Here is a 21,216-nt window from a genome sequence, read left to right as displayed (position 1 = left end):
GGAAAGCAACACATCATGTAAATAGACAAATAGGTTGGGGTCCATTGGTGAAGGACTTTAAAAGCTAAATACAGGACTTTGTATTTTAAGCCAGAGATTCTAGGAAGCCCTTGGAATTGTTTGTGTTAAGGAGTCACAAGGGTAGATCTTCACTTAAGAAATGTTCCTTTGGTGGCTATGGGTAAAGACTTGAGGCAGGAAGACCAGAAAAGAGGCTGCTACAAAAAATACATCTGAAAGGTGATGAGGGTTTGGATGGTGGCTCTGTGAATAGAAAGAAAAGGGGTAGGATGCAAGAGGTAATGTGGAGGGAAAGCAACAAGGTTTGAAAGTTGATTGGATATGTGGGTGGGGAAGAGTGGAGGAGTCTAGGGTAATACTGAGGTTATGAACCTAAGAGACTGTGAGGGAAGTAGTATCTTCAGTTAGAAACAGGGTGTTTGGAAGAGAATAAATCAGGAAATAAAAATAATGAGTTTACTGTTTGACATGTTGGGTTTACTATGTCTTTGAGACACCATTTAAAATGTCTTGGAGGTCATTGGTGACATGGGACTAAAGCTTAGGCCTAGATATATATTTGGAAGTTATCCTCAGAGAGGGCTGAAAGTGGACCCCATGGAATCTGATAAGTGTACTAAGAAAAGGAAGTACAGCAAGAAGGGAAAAGGACCTGGAACAAAACCTTGGAGAACCCCACAAATCAATGACAAACCATCAAAGAAGAATGAGGAGAGATCATACAGAGGTTAGATAAAATAGGAGAGAGTAGAGTCACAAAAACCCAGAGGAAAAAAGAATACCCCAAAGGAGAGATGATCAACTCTGTCAGTTGAGATGAAGACTGAGAAAAGACGTGAGTATAAAACAACTGACCTGAAAAGTTTTATATTGACTTTTCCACATACATATTGCTTTCCTTCAGTGCAGATAAAGCTTCTTAAAGGCAAGAATTGACTTGTTTTTGACAGTGCTTGGTGCATGATAGGCATTCAATAAATACTAGTGGAATTAAAAACTTAGTATAAGCTATTTCGAAAATATGTGACATTTTTCTTATTTGTGGTCCCATTTAGTCCTCTATTAGTATGAATCACTGAAAGCTGACTCTTATCAATTTCCCTTTGATAGGAATAATATTATGTACTGTTGTACACAAAGTAAAAAAAAATCTAGGCTGATCTTTTTAGCATTTTCCCACAGTATTAAATATTAAATTGCACCTGTCTGGATTTTTTTCCCACAGACTAGAACATTTAGAAAAAAGTAATTTAGAAACAGATAGTTTTACCCAGTTAACTAACAGTAGTGTTTATAGCTCTCTCTCTCTCTCTCTCTCTCTCTCTCTCTCTCTCTCTCTCTCTCTCTCATATTAGTATTCACATAGTGATATAGAAGTACCTCATGTTTAGAATCCCTGACTTAAATTTATATAAATAGCACATTTTTTAAGGTTTTCAAAAACAATCATTTTATCTCTTATTGACTGGATGTCATATTTTTACTGCATCTGCCTTTCATATAGCTAACCTATCATGATCTACTCACTCATAAAACTTTTTCTATGAAAAATCTTTTAAAAAGTTATTTTCTACAACCATGGCTCCTGTTTTTACCTTAAAGTGAAAGAAAATGAAATAAACTATATCTATTTAAAAATATGTAATGGGGAAAAAGCAATTTTAAAGTATTGCTAAAATCTAGAGATGGGAACAAATCCCTTTAGTGTTATGTGACGAATGTGGTATTATGCCCTTTTGGCATTATTTGCTCCCTGCGAAAGCTATCCTCTGGCATGGTGAAATCTAAGATCTGTAGCTTTACTATAGGGAAAAGAGTAATTATGATCTGGATAAAACCAAAAGGGTATGTAACAAATTGAAATTAACATGCTAATAAAGCAAATTGTATGAAGATCCTAATTGTGTTAGCATGAAATCCCTTAATTCTGTAAAAGCATAAGCAAAACAAATCATGTCAATTAGTTATTATAGTGTTAGAGATTTCAAGATCTGCTTCTTGTCATGTATTCCCATGGTATGAGAGTAGAAAGATAAAGTTAGAAATTTTTTTTTAAATGTTAAAAGAGTTTTTCATTTTTGAGTATTTCAATTTTTCTTGAAATTTCAACAGTTTTCTCTAGTTGATCAATTGCTCATTGTTAATAACTAGAATACCTTTCAGGACAATTGCCAGCTCCTTCTGGTGCTTGGGAGAAACATGAGAGGAAAATGATGAATAAGTGCGTATTTTGTCTCTTGGTGGGAGAATTCCCTAATTATTCAGTCTCTCATTTACTGTCTCACCTAAGGATACCTCATGTTTAGAATCCTTGGCTTAATACAGTAAGAGTCAGAATTTTGTGTCACTTGCCCAAACATTCCCTTTATTTTATTCTACAATCAGGAGCCCAGACCAGGTGTGTCAGTGACTTAAAAGTCAAAGCATTTCAGCTGTTCATTTTCTGGAACTGTTTAAGGACTGAAATTTCATATTTAAATCCTCACTTGTCTGCTTTTCACAGTAATGTATCTTGGGAAAATCTGTACTCTGGTTAGTTGTGACATACTAGTAATAAAGACACATTTGCAAAACTCCTTAAACCAATAAGAGACTCCCTTTTCAATGTTTACATTTTTTCTTCTAAAATTTTTGTTTTTTTCTTTTGACTTATTTATCATTAAATGAGTCTGAAAATTTGTGGAGGATACTGTTGCTTTTTGGGAAAAATTTCCCTGGTATAATATGTTTTAAAAAATAATAATAGCAAGCAGTTTTATTTTTCTTTTAAAGATATAAAGCATGGGTACTTTCTTTACAAGGTTGTTATAGAACAGTTAGTGAAATAATATACAGTATTGTATTCTCTTCCAATTAATGGCTTAATTCTTTCTCATTAAAGTTTTTCAATCCTCGGAAAATTGTCATTTCATATTTCTTTCCCCTATGAAAATTTACTATAAGAAAAACAAAACAAGGGTCTTCTAATTATCTAATAGAATGTAGTCTTTTAGTTTTAGGCAGGTAAGGTTATGTTTTTGTAATACCAAAACAGCTAATTGATTTATTCAGACACTTCATTGTAGAAAAAAAAAAGTATTTGAATTATAATCTTATTTGACTAGATTGATGTTTCAAATGCATGTTATTTGGCAATTCCTGTGCATTTCTGATTGCCTTGAGTCCAGTTAAGGCAAAATAAAAATAATGCAAATTATTCAAGAGCTTTAAGTTTGAATTGAATTAAAACAAAGTGTCTGTAGATGCTGGCACACTTGAATGTTGTTTCAGATGACAAAAGCACTCACTGGGTTATAAAATGCCTGCATTTGGATTGTTATTACAATATGGGTCAGAAGGACTCAATTTGTAAATAGTGCTTTCTTTCAAATCCCTTCCCCTCTGTCTGACAAAGTGGATCTGGATCCTCTTTCTTCAAAGTTCACCCTTTTGAGAATCTCCAGCCTTAGAAAATTCCTTTTGTCCAAAGCTTGATGGTTTAGTGCTTTTTGTCTTTTGTCAAGGAGAACTGACTTTCAACACTTGATAGTTTTGTTATTGCCATTCCTAAATGGGCATCAATTATTGACCAGGGGCCTGTAAGATGTAAGATTTTTTTTAATTTGTATTCACAGTCATTTCAGTCTGGGAATTAGAAACCAGACATTTGTTTCTTATTTTTTTTTAACTTTCACAGTATCAGAGAGTTTTAGAATCTCTAAATTTAAAGGGACCTCAGAGGTGGCCTTAGCTCATGTGGCCCTGACTAAGAAAATGTTCACAACATTCCTAACCAGGCTCATCCAGGGTTCATCTTTACTTTTGAATTAGACATATTATACCAGTTTTTCCTTACATTGAACATAAATAAACCCCTCTGCACTTCTGTTTTCTTTGTGTACTTTCCTCTGCCAGATGAAGTAAGACTACTCTTTCTTGCATTTGACAGTCCTTCAGATAACTGAAGATAGAGAGCAATTTCTCCCTCAGATTTTCTTCTCTGAGTTAAACCTTCTCAACTTCTTCAGGCAGTTGTTATATTGTGTGGTTACTGGTCTCCTTACCACCTGTTCATCTTGTCAATGTTTTTCCTAAAACATGAGAACAATCTCCCAAAAAGGGCACAATGAGGACATAAGACAGAGAAACCCCCAGATCTCAGGTTTTAGACATTAGGAAGCCCAACATGGCATTAATTTTTTTGGTTATAGGGTCACGCTGTGGATTCGTATTATGTTTATAGTCCACGGAGACCTCTCCTATATTGTACTTGTGCCTTTTATTTTTAAACTCACGTACAGGATGTTACATTTATATTTATTAAATTTCATCTTATGTGGCAGTCTGGTATAATAGATAAAGTTGGATTCAAGTCTTGCTTCTGCTGGATACTACCTGTATGACCCTGGGTAAATCACTTTACTCAAGTTTCAATCAACATCAATAAAGATGATTTATTCACTGGAAAATCTCCGAAATCACAGATCTAGACCAAATGCTTTTGAAAAATTTTTAAAAATCATCTTCTTAAATTCAGTATCTTACTAGGAGGTTTATGGATCTTGAATCAGTCATACAACATGTTAACTATTTATCAAATTTTTCTCCCAACATTAAAATCTTTAATTTACCTTGGTTGTTATTCATAATTTAAGCATTTGAGTGTAAACATCAGAGAGCATATATCTAGTTATTGACTCCTTTCTTGGATTTTCTTTCCTGAGAATGATTTAGTGTCTCTAGTTTTCTTCCTAAATCATAACTGCTATTATATATGATAAAGAGGTTGAATTTCCCTCTCTTTTCTAAACTAAAACTGTTTGAGTAGCTATGGAAGACTCCTGGATATAAATATATGTGTATGTGTCTGTATAGGTACAAATATATGTATATATGTCTCTATATGCATGTATTGAATATGCACATGTATGAATCTAGTTTCAATTAGGTATTCCTCTCTGTATCTTCATTTCTAAAATAGGATTAAATGAGTCTCATTGAAATGAACTGAGAATTAATCACAGTTGAAACCTTTGAGTTAAAATACCTTATGAATTATAGATCTAGGAGAACTTTGCACTAGACTAGAATTTAGTCTGTTGTGAGACTATCTTGGATCTAATTCAAGGGGGGATCCTTACTTGAGGATTTGAGAGACTTTATAATAAATGTGTTACTCTCACTGAATTGTGGAAATTCAAGATAGTAACAGAAATCAAAGGATATGGGTATGATGGAGAATATTCTCTGTGGACCATTACCTTATGGTATTTCAAGTTAATATGTCAATCTTTGTTCAATAGATTACATGTTAGATATATGAAATTTAGATTACTTATCTCTCTGTGAGTTGTTTGTTAGACAGATTTGCCTTTTTGAAAAATAACGTGGGAACAGCTAGGTGACATAATGTATAGAGCACCTGCCCTGGAGTCAGGAAAACCTGAGTTCAAATCTGGCCTTAGACACTTGACATTTGCCAGCTGTGTGACCTGGGGCAAGTCATTTAACCCCATTACCTTGCTCCCCAAAACAATAATAATAATAATGCATATTTGAGAAAGAAGTGAATTAGCTAAACTCACATTATATTTTAACTAATATATGAATGATATATTGAAATACTCCATTGACTTTTTTCTTTTTTAATTTTTTAATTTACATTTTAATTTATTTTCACATTACTAAAATAGTCTTGTTGTAAGAGTAAATATAATCCCCCCCTTCCCCCACAAAAAATAAAAAAAAAACTCACAAGAAATAAAGTGAAAGAAAGAGGGAAAAAATGTGCTTCAATCTTGTGTTCAGATACCATCAGCTCTGTCTCTGGGGTAGATTGCCTTCTTTATCATAAGTCCATCAGAGAAGTTACTTCCATATTTTTTAACCATAGTTGCTGTTGGTTATTGTAATTCCCTCCATCCATTCCACCCCACTCCCATTTATCCTATTTTCTCTCTATTTTCACTCTGTCCCTCTTCACATGTGTCATAGGGCTACTGAATGGTGCAGAAGACAGAGCACTGGCCCTGAGGCCAGGAGACCCTGAGCCTACATCCCATCCCAGATACCTAGCAACCATCCAGCCTAGTGGTCCCGGGTAGAGACCCAATCCCACAACTTTGCAAAAAACAAAAAAAAGTGTATTGTATTTGACTGCTCTCTCCCATGATCTATCCTCTCCTCTATCACCTACACCCCCGTCCCCCTGTCCACTTTCTCCGATCCCCTTCCTCTCCTTTTTTCTCTATGGTAAAAGAGTTCTATTTTTTTTGAGGTCACTGATAGCCCCCTCCCTAAGGGGCCATTTCTCTCTTTTTTTCACATTTTAATTAATTAATTTATTCTTATTTTTGTACAAATGATTTTTTATACATTACTAACATATTTTTGTTTAAGAGTAAACATAATATGCACTCCCCCCAAAAAATGGACCCACATGAGCGATAATGTAAAGGAAAGAGAAAAAAACTTAAAAATTAATAATAATAGTAATAAGTACAGCCAGATGGCACAGTGGACATAGCACCAGCCCAAGAGCACCTGAGCCCAACTCCAGCCTCAGACACCTGACAGTCACCCAGCTGTGTGACCCTGGGCAAGCCATCCCAAACCCATTGCCCTGTAACCCCCCCCAAAAGACCCCAAAATAAAATAAAATGAAAATAATAATAATAATAATAATAATAATAATAATAATAATAGTAGGGGCAGCCAGATGATGCAGTAGGCAGAACACTGGCCCTGGAGCCAGGAGCACCCTGGTCCAAATCTGGCCTCAGACACCCAACAATCACCCAGCTGTGCAACCCCAGGCAAACCACCCAGCCCCATTTGCCCTGCAACCCCCTCAAAATAATAATAATAATTATAATAATAATAATAAAATGTGCTACAGTCTGTGTTCCAACACCTCCAGCTCTGTCATGGGTGGATCGCATTCTTTATAGTAAGTCCATCACAAATGCTACTTCCATATTTTTCCACCCTTACCATTGCTGATCATAATTCCCTCCATTCATACTTCCTCACTACCATATACTATATTTTCTCTCTCCTTTCACTCTGTCCCTCTTCTTAAGTGTGCTGTAGGGTAGCTGAGTGGCACAGCAGACAGATCCCCAGCCCTGGGGCCAAGAGGCCCCAAGTCCACATACTACCCTTTAGGCCCAGCATCCACCCGGCCTGGTCTTGGACAAGCCATCCAATCCCAGCCCCTTGCAAGAAGTAAGAAAATGTGTTATATCTGACCACTCTCCCCCCCACAGTCCATCCTCTCCTCCATCACTCACATCCCCCCTTCCCCATGTTCCCCTTCTCTCCTTCTTACTCTACATGTTTATACCCCATTGAGTATATATGCTGTTTCTTTTCTTAGCCACTTCTGATCGAAGTGAAGATTCACTCTTTCCCCCTTACCTTCCCCCCCTTCCATGTCATTGCAATAGTTCATTGTAATAAAAAAAATCTTATTATATGAAATATCTTAGCCTATTCCATCTTTCCTTTTTCTTTCTCCCATTGCATTTCCTTTTTAGCCATTGACTCCATTTTTACACTATATTATGTCTTCAAATTCAGCTTTCTCCTGTGCTTCATCTATAAAAGCTCCTTCTACCTGCTCTATTAAATGAGAAGGTTCATATGAGTATTATCAGTATCATTTTTCTATGCAGGAATACATGTAGTTCATAATCATCAAGTCCCTCATATTTTACCCTTCTCCTCTGTTCTCTATGCTTCACCTGAGTCCTGTATTTGAAGTCCTGTTCAGCTCTGGCCATTCCAACAGGGACATTTGAAATTCCCCTGGTTCATTGAAAGTCCATTTTAGGGTAAAAGATTTCTATACCCTCTTAAGTGTATATACATATATATGTTGTTTCCTTTCTGAGCCATTTTCGATGAAAATGAAGGCTCACTCACTTTCCCCCACCTTCCCTCTTCCATTCCAAAAGCTTTTTCTTGACTCTTTTACATGAAATATCTTAACCCATTCTACTTCTCATTTCTCTTTCTCTCAGTACCTTCCTTTTTTACCCATTGACTCCATCTTTACAATATATTATACCTTCTTATTCAGCTCCCTCCTATTCCTTGTCTAAATATGTTCTATTAAATGAGATGGTTCATATGAATACATGCAGTTCATCATCATCATTAAAACCCTCATAATTTACCTTCTTGTCCACCCTTTCTATGCTTCACCTGAGTCCTCTACTTGAAAATCCAACTTTCTGTCCAGTTCTGGCCATTTCAATAGGAACATTTGAAATTCCCCTATTTCATTGAATGCCCATCTTTTCCCCTGGAAGAGGATGTTCAGTTTTTCTGAGTAGTTGATTCTTGGTTGTATTCCAAGCTCTTTTGCAATCCAGAATATTATATTCCAAGCCCTACAGGTCCTTAATATAGACACTGCTAAATCCTATGTAATCCTGACTGTAGCACCACAATATTTGAATTGTTTCTTTCTGACTGTTTGTAATATTTTCTCTTTAACTTGGGAGTACTGGAATTTGGCTATAATGTTCCTGGGGGTTATTTTTTAGGGGGATCTCTTTCAGGAGGAAATTGGTAGATTCTCCCAATTTCTATTTTGCCCTCTGCTTCTAAGATATCAGGGCAATTTTCCTGTAGAAATTCTTTAAAAATGAAGTCACGATCATGACTTTCAGGTAGTCCAGTAATGTTTAAATTATGTCTTCTGGATCTGTTCTCCAGGTGAGTTGTTTTTCCATTGTGATATTTCATGCTTTCTTCTAGTTTTTCATTCTTTTGATATTGTTTTATTGTTTCTTGATTTTTCACAAAGTCATCAGTTTCCCTTAGCTCCATTCAACATTTGAAGAAGTTGTTTTCTTCAGAAAACTTTCTTATCTCCTTTTCCATCTGACCAATTCTGCTTTTTAAGGTATTCCTCTCCTCATTAACTTTTTTGAACTGCTTCTTCTATTTGACTTAAACTGGTTTTTAATGTTTTCTTCAGTATTTTTTTGTATCTCCTTGACTAAGTTGCCAACTTGGTTTTCATATTTTTCCTGCATCACTCTCTTTTCTCTTCCCAATTTTTCCTCTACCTCCTTTACTTGATTTTCCAAAATCTTTTTTGAGCTCTGCCATACTCTGACCCCAACTCCTATTTTTCTTGAAGGCTTTGGATATGGAAACTTAGACTTGGTCATCTTCTGAGTGTGTGTTTTTATCCTTCATGAGACCAAAGCAATTGTCTATGATGGGTTCCTTTTTTTTCTGTTTATTCATTTCCCCAGCCTGTTCCCAGATTTTGAGGTGCTTCCCAAGCTTTTGAGTCTTACTGGGATAATCCCGCAAGGACCTCAGTTCCTTCAGGATCTTATGAGAGGCTCTGACTGCTCTCCTGCCTGTGCTCTGGTCTGTGGATGACCACAAGCTCAGCCCTCTGTCCTGGAGCTGTGAGGAGGGTCCCTGACAATGTGGGGATCCAGACTGCAACCAGAGTCTGAATATGGACAAAGCACCAGTCCTGTTCCACAGTCAGGCGAGACTTTGACAGGCTCCCCCCACTTCCTTAGCTTCCACAGGCTGAATACTCTGTTGTTCCCTCCTGGGTGGCTCTATGGGCCTGCCTCCATTTCCTGGGATCTGGGCTGCACCGAGGGCCATGGATGCTCTAAGGGCCATGCTGGCCTGAACTGTGCACCCACTCTGGCAGAGGTTTCCCCACTGATCTTTCAAATTGTGCTTGGTGTTCCCTGGGTTGGGAGGTCTAAAAACTGCTTCTGATGCCAGGAACCAGTGCCCCCAGGGACCCAGGTGCCCCCCAATCCCAGGCTATTCCCAGAAAGCTGTAGCTCTTTCACTCTGCTCTGTTGCAGTGATCCTGAGCCTTTGCACAATCTTCCAGGTTACCATGGGATGGATAATTGCCTCATTGGGTCTTTATGTGGGTTCTGTCTCTTGAAAATTTAGTTAGAGTCATAATTTTAAAGTTTTGGGAATATTGTGGAAAAGAGCCTGTGAACTTCTGTTCTCATGCATCCATCTTGTCTCCACCTCTTCTGAATCTGAATAATGTTGTAATGTGGTTTTCTAAGTGGATATTCATTTATGTTATGAAGTAGTAAGCCCCTATTTTATTTGAGTTTCATATCACTCTTATTATAAATGATTTCTATGGTCCATTTTAATATTTAAATTCTGTTATTCTGTTTGCTTGAATGAAAAGATAAATGGATACATCTTAGGAGAGATGGTATATCTCAGTGTATATATACTTTATTTAAAAATACATGCCAAAAAAAAGCAAGAAAAGAATTCATAAATATATATGTGGCAAAATGGAAGGGATGTAGGATTCAAATAGAAGGAACACATGACAAGGTTTTGAAAATTAGTTGCATACTCATTGTGGTAGGCAAATTACCTTACCTTTCTTGGACCTCAGTTTTCTCACCTATAAAATGGAGAAAGAATTGGATTTGGATTTTTTTTTTACTGAGCAATTTCTTCAAGTTTACAAGGATTGTTATTTTGACAGCTTGTAATTCAAATTGAAACAGCTCTGATCCATACCTTTTTTTTCATATTGCAGATAACCTAATTGTTACCAGCTTAAACACATTAAAATGAAACCACCTAAAAATTTTCCTTTCTTTAGGGAGTTTGTCCAAGGAGATCATCATATCAATAGAAATGTTGTTTTGTTGGGGTTTTTAAAGTTTAGGATTGATATTTTTTCTCACTTATTTTTTATTTTATTAGGCATTACTCAGTAAATATAAAAGCATGTAACTGTATACATTATGGAAAGATAATGTTACAGATTGAAAACAACCATTTCAGGCATTTGTAAATCAATGTGATCCCAGCATGTGATAACCATATGACCATAAAAAGAATCAAGAGATAATTTAAAAGGAAAACAATGGTATGCTGTGGGGAGAAGTTTTAACCACTCAGAGAGTTATGTTTTGTTCAGAGACAAATCATTTTCTTGTTAGATAAAAATATATCACAAAAGGTGTTGCTTAAGCAAACATACTAATTAAATGTTGCTTCTGTATCATTGTGTATATACAGTGTGTGTGTGTGTGTGTGTGTGTGTGTGTGTGTGTGTGTGTATATATATATATATATATATATATATAATCAGTTAAAACCTTCAGGAGAGAAAGGTCTCATTAAAAACAACCTGATAAGGTAAAGGGAAAGTGGTTTTTCATTTCATTACATAAAGCAGTAGTGTTGATTTCCTAAGGTAAAGACATAGTAACTCTTACTTGTCAAGCTGTTGATTATATGTGAAAGCATCATTTAGTCTGTATTTGGCATATCAGGGATCAGATTACCATAGATACAGAAATGCCAACTTTCCTTTTTTGTTCCACATATATCTGAAGTGATATATTATTTTAGAAATTTTAGAAATATTCAAGCAAAGTAAGAGCTTGGTTTTACATGGTTCTTCTTACGTAAGATCCCACTGGAGGCTTTTCTTTTGTAGAGTTATGTAAAAATGAAAGGACATATGACATAGTAAGGGAAGGTATTCCAACAAGTAATATCATTTTCCATTCTCCTGGATTTCACTGTCTACAACAGATCAGTTTTGTTAAATGTGTGCTTTGCTTGATCCCCAGATCCAGGGAAAAAGGAAAACTTCTGTATTGGATTTAAGATATGATGAAGGTTAGGAGGGTAGATTCAATAATTGCAGGTCTAATCAAAGGTTCCATGACATCAAATCACAAGTTAAAAATGTTCAATTTCAGTCACTTGTTCAGATCTCCTCATACCCTCCATTGTCATCAGTCAGCAAATGCAAAACACTGGGAGAGTGACTCAATCTACAATTTATAGACATAATCAAAACTCCCTAGATTCTTCCTAGGGTGTTAATTTTATTTGACTTTGTTCCATTCACTGAATACCCCTTTTTGGTGTTCAGATTTGAAATGGTTCACATTTTAATACTTAAATTCTTATTAAGGGATTTGTAGTAATGAAATGCCAAAAAATCATTAGCTACCATTAAATCTCTCCTCTGTATTGTTGGTTGAAACATGACATTTGAATTGACTTTATTGCAGAAGGAACAAGAGAATGCAGAGGGAATGGAGTCTGGCCTGGGACCAGATGGGGAGGTAAGAATTTTTATAGTCTCTCTACTACCTATTGAATAGTGGCAAGTAGGTGGCATGGTGAGAAAAGAGAACTGAATCCTTTGGAGTTAGGAAGACTTGAATTCAGATTCAACCTCAGACATTACTAGCAATGTCACCTGATCTCTCTGCCTTAGCTTTCTCATTGCTAAAATTGCAATAATAAAATCTAGCTCTCAGATTTGTTTTGAAATAATTTTTAAAAAGTGCTTTGAAAATCTTAGAGCTTAGTATAAATGCTAGCTAATATTGTTATTGCTATCATGCTATGAATATTTTCTTTCCCTTACATTAAAATATTGTGAATTTAAAATTTCATTTCCATGTTAAATAAAATGGCATCATGTGAAATACTTTATTTTCCATTTTTTATAACTGTATTTTTAAAAAGCCATCATTTCAACAGAAAAGGTTAACTTGCCAAAATCTATCAAAAAGAAAGAGGGATAAAAGTAACACGTGTGAGAAATTATAAACATGAGATGGAATGAGAAACAATGCTTTATATTAGAACCTCAAAGCCTCCATAATTTATAAAGAGCCTAGCCATATCTAAAAATGCCAATTTAGCATGTAACAAGAATACAGACATTCTCTCTTCTCAAAATGAGTCACTGCTCTTGGACATGTAATACATATCTGTATCATAACAGATCCTCACATGTCATATGAGGGTTTGCAAAATCAATGTGTCTTGTGCATAATCTGTTAAAATGGGTGACAAGAGTTGATGCTAAAGATGTGATTTCAGAAGTTTTGCCTTATAGAGAAGGCCTATATTGGAAGCTATATATTAGAATGGTTGAAGATAATAAAGTGAGGTTATTTTCATGTGAAATGATTATAAATGGTAGATTTCCCTTTTTTTTTTAAACTAAAGAACTGGTACCTAGTTGCCCTTTTACATTAACAAAGGAGGGAGTGTCCTCTTGATTTGCAAGATAATAAGTTTTCATGCCCCTACTGGCACAAGACAGCAAGGAGATGAGATGGACATAGGTGCTTCTTTTCTTTTATAAAAAGATTTTGTTTTTTTGTGAACAGTCACTACTTAAAAGATTTAGTTCATCTGCCATTGATTGGTCTGATTGCATTTTAGTATTTGTTGTTAGAGTAAGTAGGAGAATAACAAATACATCTTTTCTTCTCTTTTTTTCTTCTTTGCAATTAAAATGATTTTGGAAAAAGCTAATCTTAATTAGTGGAAAGTTTAAACTATTATTTTTATAAAAAAAGATGTGTTTTATAACTTTCAAGTAATAATATATTAGCTGTTCCTCTCTAATCAGGTGTTTCCAAACTGATTTCCTATAAGACTTGGGTTTTGAGAAGTCAAGATCTTATGTTCATTTACAGTACCTATTTGCATAGACATAATGCCCACTCTAAATTCCAAGAAAAAAGATAATTCTTTTAAGTAGACTTAAACATTCCAACATAAACATGCCTCCTATAATTTATTTACATGCTTAGTTTTTTTAGCAAAGAACTTAGAAATAATTTAGTCATCATCTTTAGTCAAAGTTGTTTTTGTAGCTATATGATGCTAAGGCAACATAATGTAGAACCATTAGCTTCAGTTATGAAGGTTTAGACCTGTTTTCTCATATGAAAAGTAGAAGTAAAGAAGTAATGCTTCCTACCTCATAAGGTGGATGTGAGGAAATCGTTTTATAAAACATCAGCTACTGTAGTAATGTGGGCAACAGGTTCTATGTTGTGTTAAGGAACACATAGGATGATGGGAAAGAAAACCAGCAACATGATGAACAATAAGGGAGCCATTACAAGGCTCAGATGGGTTGTGGTTAACTTTTGTTTTCCTTCTTTCTTAGAAGTCATGCTTATAGTTGCCATCAAATGGTGGCATTTGTCTTCCCTTGATAGCCAATAGATGAAAGCAGTCAGATGAGCGATCTTCCTGTAAAAGTGACTCACACAGAAACTGGTAAAGTTCTCCTTGGACCTGAAGCTCCTAAAGCAAGTCAACTGGATGCTTGGTTAGAAATGAATCCTGGGTAAGTTGTTAGAGGGGGAAAAATACAGTTTGGTTTGGTTTTGTATTTCAAATGATATTATCTGATGTTGGTATTTTCTCACCTCTTCAGATTTTTGTTGATCTTTGAACAGTACTTGAACTTGACAAATGTCCATCTCCCAAAAAACCCAATATATGTCCATGTTTATCACCAACATGTAGAGTATATATAAATATTAATGTATGAGTCAAACAAATAATCTCCCCTCCTATCTCTTTTTCCCCCTTCTCCTGTAGTTATGAAGTTGCCCCTAGATCTGATAGTGAGGAGAGTGATTCTGAATATGAGGAGGAGGTATGTATCTTTACTTTTTCCTGTATGCTGGTTTAATAGTAGGTAGGGAAGGAAGCTTATCCTTGAATTCAGCCTCTGTCTAACTTTCTACCTCCTCCTGCCTCTTAAAATCATTAGCTACATCCAATTTAGAGAGAGCTCTGAAAGACCTTTTGCTGACTGCTAGTCCTCTGAATTGGCAGATGCTGGATGACTCACCTGTGTCTTACTCCTAATGGCATTTTTGATCAGTTGGGGTTGCTGGGGAGACAGCAAAATCCATCATTTAAAAGCAATGATGTGGCACCATAAAGAGAAAAATCTGCCATCAAGTTGAAGGAACTACAGAGGACTTTGGGGACAGCTGAAGGTAGACAAAATTTTTCAGGGAAAATAAGTAACAAAATCCTATGATTTTTAAGAGCAGTTGATGTAAGTTGAGTTTTGCCATTTCTTTGGGCATCAAATGATGCTTAAGATTGGTAAGCATGTGTGGGAGAGTGAGAAAAGGCCCTAGTTTGACATCTCTTGTTTTTTGTAGGATCTTGAAACTTCTTTCTAAAGGGTATTAATCTTTCCTTTCTTTGGATAATGAACATTTTATTACTCTCTTGGAGATAACACTATGCCTCTAAAAAGATAATTCTGACTAATTTCAATAGAACACAAGAAGTAGTATTGGCATTTGACAGAGAAGTTTGATATTTGTTTTGGTTTGATAATGGTTTTCTTGTTGATGTTTAGGGTTTTTTTTGGGGGGGGGGTTGCAAAGCAATGAATGGAATTAAGTGGCTCACCCAAGGCCACACAGCTAGGTGATTATTAAGTGTCTGAGGCCAGATTTGGACTCAGGTACTCCTGACTCCAGGGCCGGTGCTCTATCTACTGCGCCACCTAGCTGCCCCTCTTATTAATGTTTAAGTTTGAGCTTCACATGAATGTAACATGAATGAAATTCACTTGCAACACTATCAGAATTTGGTATGGGAAGAGGTGTCTTGAACTCTCAAGGGGCCTTCTTTATTCATAGACCCAATAGACTTCATTATAAGCAGATTTTCTTATAAGGCAGTACATATAAAAAAGACTTACAAATAAATATCAAAAATTGACTAGGTAAGATGTATTTTTATGCACCTTCTGTTAGTTAGCCAGCACATATAGTTGATAAAAATCAATACTTTTTTTTTTACTATATAAGGTGAATTGGTAAGTGCCTGTTTGAAAGGTGGCTCTAATTTCTCAAAAGACTTGACTGGCAACTAGGCTTTTAATCTTCTGCCTTTGCATTTTAAACAAGGAATACGAGAGAAGAGGCAACTGAGAGTTTAGGACACCTGATTTTTAAGCCCTACCTCCACCTATGTCTTTCAGCAAGTGAATTTCCTCTGATTTGGGCTTATCTACCTCATCTAGCAGGGCAGCTGGAGTGCTGGACTGGGAGTTTAAAAGATTCATCTTCTTGAGTTCAAATCTGGTCTCAGTTTCCTCATCTATAAAATGAGCTAGAGAAGGAAATAGCAAACTACTTTAGTATCTTTGCAGAGAAAAACCTAAATGGGGTCACGAAGAGTCAACCATGGCTGAAATGACTCAATGGCAACTTATCTATAAAGTGAGAGAGTTGAACTTCAGTCCCTTCTATCCCTGATATTCTGTGAAATATATGAAATAAGGTAACGTTGGGAAATTTAATAAAGCTTTGAAACTCTTAAGGTGAAGTAATGATCAGTTATTTCTGCCTGAAATCCTTATGAACACCAATTATTAAATAGAACTAAAAAGCAGAGACTAAAGATAAATATGATCTTAAAGAATTTTATTGTTTGTTTTGTTTTTAAATATTTTAATTATTTTGAGTTTCACAATCTTTTCCCTGATCTTACTTCCCTCCCCCTACACCCTACAGAAGGCAATTTGTCAGTCTTTACATTGTTTCCATGGTATACACTGATCCAAAATGAATACATGAATGTGATGAGAGAGAAGTCATATCCTTAAGAAGAAACATAAAGTATAAGAGATAGCAAGATCAGCCAATAAGATATCAGGTTTTTTTTTTCTAAATTAAAGGTAATAGTCCTTGGTCTTTGTGCCAACTCCACAGTTATTTCTCTGGATACAGATGGTATTCTCCATTGCAGACAACCCTAATTGTTGCACTGATGGAATGAGGTTGATCATCACCCCCATGTTGCTGTTAGGGTGTACAGTGTTTTTCTGGTTCTGCTCATCTCACTCAGCTTCAGTTCATGCAAATCCCTCCAGACTTCCCTGAATTCCCATCCCTCCTGGTTTCTAATAGAACAATAGTGTTCCATGACATACATATACCACAGTTTGCTAAGCCATTCCCCAATTGAAGGACATTTACTTGATTTCCAATTTTTTGCCACCACAAACAGGGTTGCTATGAATATTTTTGTACAAGTGATGTTTTTACCCTTTTTCATCATCTCTTCAGGGTATAGACCCAGTGGTTGCATTGCTGAATCAAAGGGTATGCTCATTTTTGTTGCCCTTTGGGGTAGTTCCAAATTTCTCTTCAGAAAGGTTGGATGAGTTCACAGATCCACCAACAATGTGTCCCAGATTTCCCACAACCCTTCCAACAATGATCATTATCCTTTCTGGCCATATTGGCCAGTCTAAGAGGTGTGAGGTGGTACCTCAGAGAAGCTTTAATTTGCATTGATCTTAAAGAATTTTAAGTGAAACAGCTGCTCCTTTGGATGATTATGTTTTCCTGGGAACCAGGGACTGAATTTGGTAACCACTTCTTTTCAGTCTTGTGATCTCATCATTCAAAAGAGTGGGAAGAATTAGCTCTTAACCCCTGGTTTAAATCTCTTTTAGTTGTCTTGTTTGTTGCATTTACTTCAGCATATAATTTGTTATGTTTTCAGAAAATGAACTTGATAGAGTTATGCCAAAGCTCTGCTTTTCTAGTTTCTGGGTTTCTTCTTTAGGATGATGAAGAGGAATCGAGCAGGCAGGAAACCGAGGAGAAGATACTTCTTGATCCAAACAGTGAAGAAGTTTCTGAGAAGGATGCTAAGCAGATCATTGAGTGAGTAGCCTTGTGTCCCCCTTACTGAAACTAGGAAATTTTAGAGTTGGTGCATTGAATATTTTCTTTAAGAATTCTTAAAAGTGCTCAAAGTGCTGACTTGAACCTACCCATGTGGCATGGATGTCTGAATAGAATTCCTCTCCACTTTCTCTATCTCAGGACTGCCAAGCAAGATGTGGATGATGAATATAGCATGCAGTACAGTGCTAGAGGTTCCCAGTCCTACTATACTGTAGCTCATGCGATATCAGAGAGGGTAGAGAAGCAGTCTGCTCTTCTCATTAATGGCACCCTAAAGCATTATCAGGTAAAAAATTGTGGTTTGGGTGTTTTGGGGAACTAAAAAAAAAGTATTTTGTCTAATTATTTTTAGCTTGGGTATATAGCTTGCATATATATTAAGTGCTTGATGCAGCTGCTACTTGAAGGCAAATTATATGAAAAGAAGTTGATAGTTGAAAATGGCCTGTGTTGTGGAAATATGTCGACAAATCATTCATCTGGGATGCAGAGTGTAATAGTAGATAAAGAGATGGACTAGGATCAGGAAGTTAAAATCTTTATTCAAACACTTTTTAGCTAAGTAACCTTAACTTCTCTGAGAATTGGTTTGCTCAGTTTTTACATTGTAGAATTGTGTTGCTATGACCTCTAAGGTCCCTTCTTGCTTTAAATATATGATACTATGATTCCTTTTCCAAAGTACTGTAGTAGGAAATACTTTTATTTATCACTGTTTTTGATATTGAGAAATGACTTTTATTTGAGGATATCCAGTGTATTCTTTGTAGGAATACAAAAATTTAATAGTTTGTTTTATGATAAACTATTCTTTCCTCTAAGGAAAAAGTTTCAACTTCAAACATTTAGGTCATTTGCTGCTTCCATGGCATTGACTCTGTTGCATCTTTTTCATGGGAGTAACTAATTTTCTGCCTTTAAGGCTTTGCAACAAATTTGGTTTTATGAAATGTTAGCTTAGCATTTATTTCAACTGATGGGTAAATTGAATACATATTCTCTTTACTATGAAATCCAGAGTCATGGCCTATCAATATAAGGAATATCTATTATGGCCTAGGTCATAAATGTAGAACTGATGTGATCCTTAGAGGGGACTGATTCCAACTCCCTCATTTTTCAGAAAGGGCCAAGAGGTTAAGTGAATGCTTCTTACTAACTTGAGATTACTATTTGTATAAGCTTAAGTTTGACCTATGGTGTCCATGTCATTCCTTATGCTAGTTTGCATTTACTGGGTGACCTTTATACTATCGAAAGGTGAGTCTTCACTATTTTCAACAATTCCATTTTCTCAGGGGTCTAAAATCATTTTAGAATACATAATTTTTCATTCTCAAAACCTGGGAACTTAATTTAAGAAGAAGTTAACCAAAATGGTGATTTCATGTCTTAAGCAGAAACACCTACCCACTTTAGCTACCACCAGCAGGATGTGCAAGGAAGAGGTAATACAAGTTAAACTGTGGAAGTTAAAGAGAAATTAGGTAATGTATCTAGAAAAGACTGAGTGTGCCAACTTGGTGTGTTCATGCTTTCTCTAGATGAGAGAAAAATTAGATTAATATTCTGTACCTCAATAAAAGTTGTTTTCCTGGGCAATGAACTGAAGAAAGGCTAGTTTTCCATTCTGTAGAAATCAGACTGTAGTCTGATTTCTTTCTTTGGTGGAGGCCCATTTTCTTCAAAGGTCAAATCAAAATAATGAAGTTAAAGTATAAAACAACATTTGGCTTGAATTTTATGTAACATTCAAAAAGACCTTATGCTATCTTGATTCCTTGATAGTTGAAAGAGGGTGTTCAATCATTGTGTGATTTTAACTGATTAATTTGTACTTTAGGGAATGATGAGAATTGAGAATAGAATATAGTGCAAAACTCACTTTTGGCATCTGTATACCCTGATGAAATAAGTGAATGTATTTTTATTGTTCATGTTTGTATATACACAGAGTGAAACTTATCATAGTATAATTTTTTTTAGTTCTTTTAAATCATAGGAAATGGGATTAAATGCAATATAAATATTAGTCTAAAGTATAGAGACTCTATTCACTGTGCTGGAGGACTTCCTCTGGTTCCTTTAATAATTTATGGCTAGAGGTGTAGCATTTGGGCTGTTTGCCTCTCATCCCTCCTTGTCATTCCATGTATGGTTCACTTTCTTTTTCTGCTCTTAATATCCTTTATGCCACTTCTTTCATACCTAGCATGGTTGTTAATGAACTAAGTCTCAGAAGTTCTCAAAGGAATTGCTTTCACTTAATTATATTCTATGTATCACCTACAGTTGTAATTCTGTTGAGATTCTAGTATGTATAGTCTCACTAGGTGATTATTGGTGTAAAAAATATGGGCTCTGATAGTCTGGAACAGTTTGGGACCATGGAATTCTCAAGTCATTATGGACTTGGAAAATCTGGACTAATGTTAATATTTGTATACACAAACAGTATTTAGATAATTCAGTTTCCTTCAAAAATAGAGTATATTTCATAAAGGTATTTTACCAAAACAAAAACAAAATTTTGAGATTATTATTTTTTAAAAACCAATCGTTTGTATTTTTTACAGCATTATTTTCTTCCTTTTGTGTGAATAATTGAGAATCTGACTTAGTGGATGTCAATTCTTTTGTATGCAAAAAGTATATTTTATATAGAACTGTGCACCTAACTGTGCACAAAACACCTGACCACATGTTACCCACATTGTAGATTTTTCTATGCATAGTGATGAAGTTCCATTTCTAGGAAGGAGTCTATGACCCTACTCTCAGGATGGAACTCCTATTTCTCCTGGTGGAGGAAATATTGCCAATGCGGGGAAAAAGTTCACTGGACAGGTTCATTTTGATTTTCTTTCATCTGTGCCAAAGATCCTTACTGGTTTGTTTGTTTTGAACAAGTGTTGGATCTGGGTTCAGAACTTTGAAAAAATTTAGAATTCCATAAATTATGGAATTTTAAGTGAGAATGAATAAGAAAGCTGCTTTAAAATCCTGTCAGCATGCCATAGTAAGTAATTCTAAATCTGATTAACATGCAGCACCTGCCAAGCAGCAATGATTATTAAAAGCTTTTACTTTGAATGATTTTTGTGTTGGAGTTTACCCATTTTCCTATGGTGGGAAATCCTAACATACAGCACTAAGGACTTAAAGAAGTCAGAGCTTCACTTCATTTGTATTAGTATTAATTACCTGTGCAGATCTTGGATAACTGAAGCAATTATTCTTCATTTCAGCTCCAGGGCCTGGAATGGATGGTTTCACTGTATAATAATAATTTGAATGGAATTTTAGCTGATGAAATGGGGCTAGGAAAGACAATACAGACTATTGCACTGATCACTTATCTGATGGAGCACAAAAGACTCAATGGACCCTATCTCATCATTGTTCCCCTTTCGTAAGTAAAAATTCCACATTTATTTTTCTGTGCATTGTAGATCAGCCTATTAGAAGCTTGCTCTTGTTTTATACTTAATGGTAAAATTCAATGGGTAGATAAAACATATTCTAAATCAAAATACTCTCCCCTACTCCCTAAATCATCCAGTGATTGCTGGTATAGGCAGGATATATAGAAGGAATCAAATGCCTTTATCTACCATTAGTGTTCTATCTATTCAGCATTGACTTTGTATGGTATAATTTGGTACTT

The 21,216-nt window shown here is 35.6% G+C and overlaps 1 protein-coding gene across 7 annotated transcripts in view; it reads left to right on the top strand.

Annotated features, from left to right (window-relative positions):
• SMARCA2 (SWI/SNF related BAF chromatin remodeling complex subunit ATPase 2) overlaps positions 1-21,216 on the top strand; it is a 207,231-nt gene that overhangs the window by 66,600 nt on the left and 119,415 nt on the right. For all 7 annotated transcript variants that reach the window (XM_074196508.1, XM_074196507.1, XM_074196509.1 and 4 more), the window contains 6 exons: positions 12,072-12,125; positions 14,031-14,161; positions 14,419-14,476; positions 17,425-17,525; positions 17,688-17,835; positions 20,798-20,961. In XM_074196508.1, the coding sequence (XP_074052609.1) occupies positions 12,072-12,125; positions 14,031-14,161; positions 14,419-14,476; positions 17,425-17,525; positions 17,688-17,835; positions 20,798-20,961 (656 nt within the window). The remainder of the gene's footprint in view (positions 1-12,071; positions 12,126-14,030; positions 14,162-14,418; positions 14,477-17,424; positions 17,526-17,687; positions 17,836-20,797; positions 20,962-21,216) is intronic.

This window comes from Macrotis lagotis, chromosome 8 (assembly GCF_037893015.1).
Source record: "Macrotis lagotis isolate mMagLag1 chromosome 8, bilby.v1.9.chrom.fasta, whole genome shotgun sequence".
NCBI classification, from domain to species: Eukaryota; Metazoa; Chordata; class Mammalia; order Peramelemorphia; family Peramelidae; genus Macrotis; species Macrotis lagotis.
This window is presented reverse-complemented; position numbering and strand designations above follow the sequence as displayed.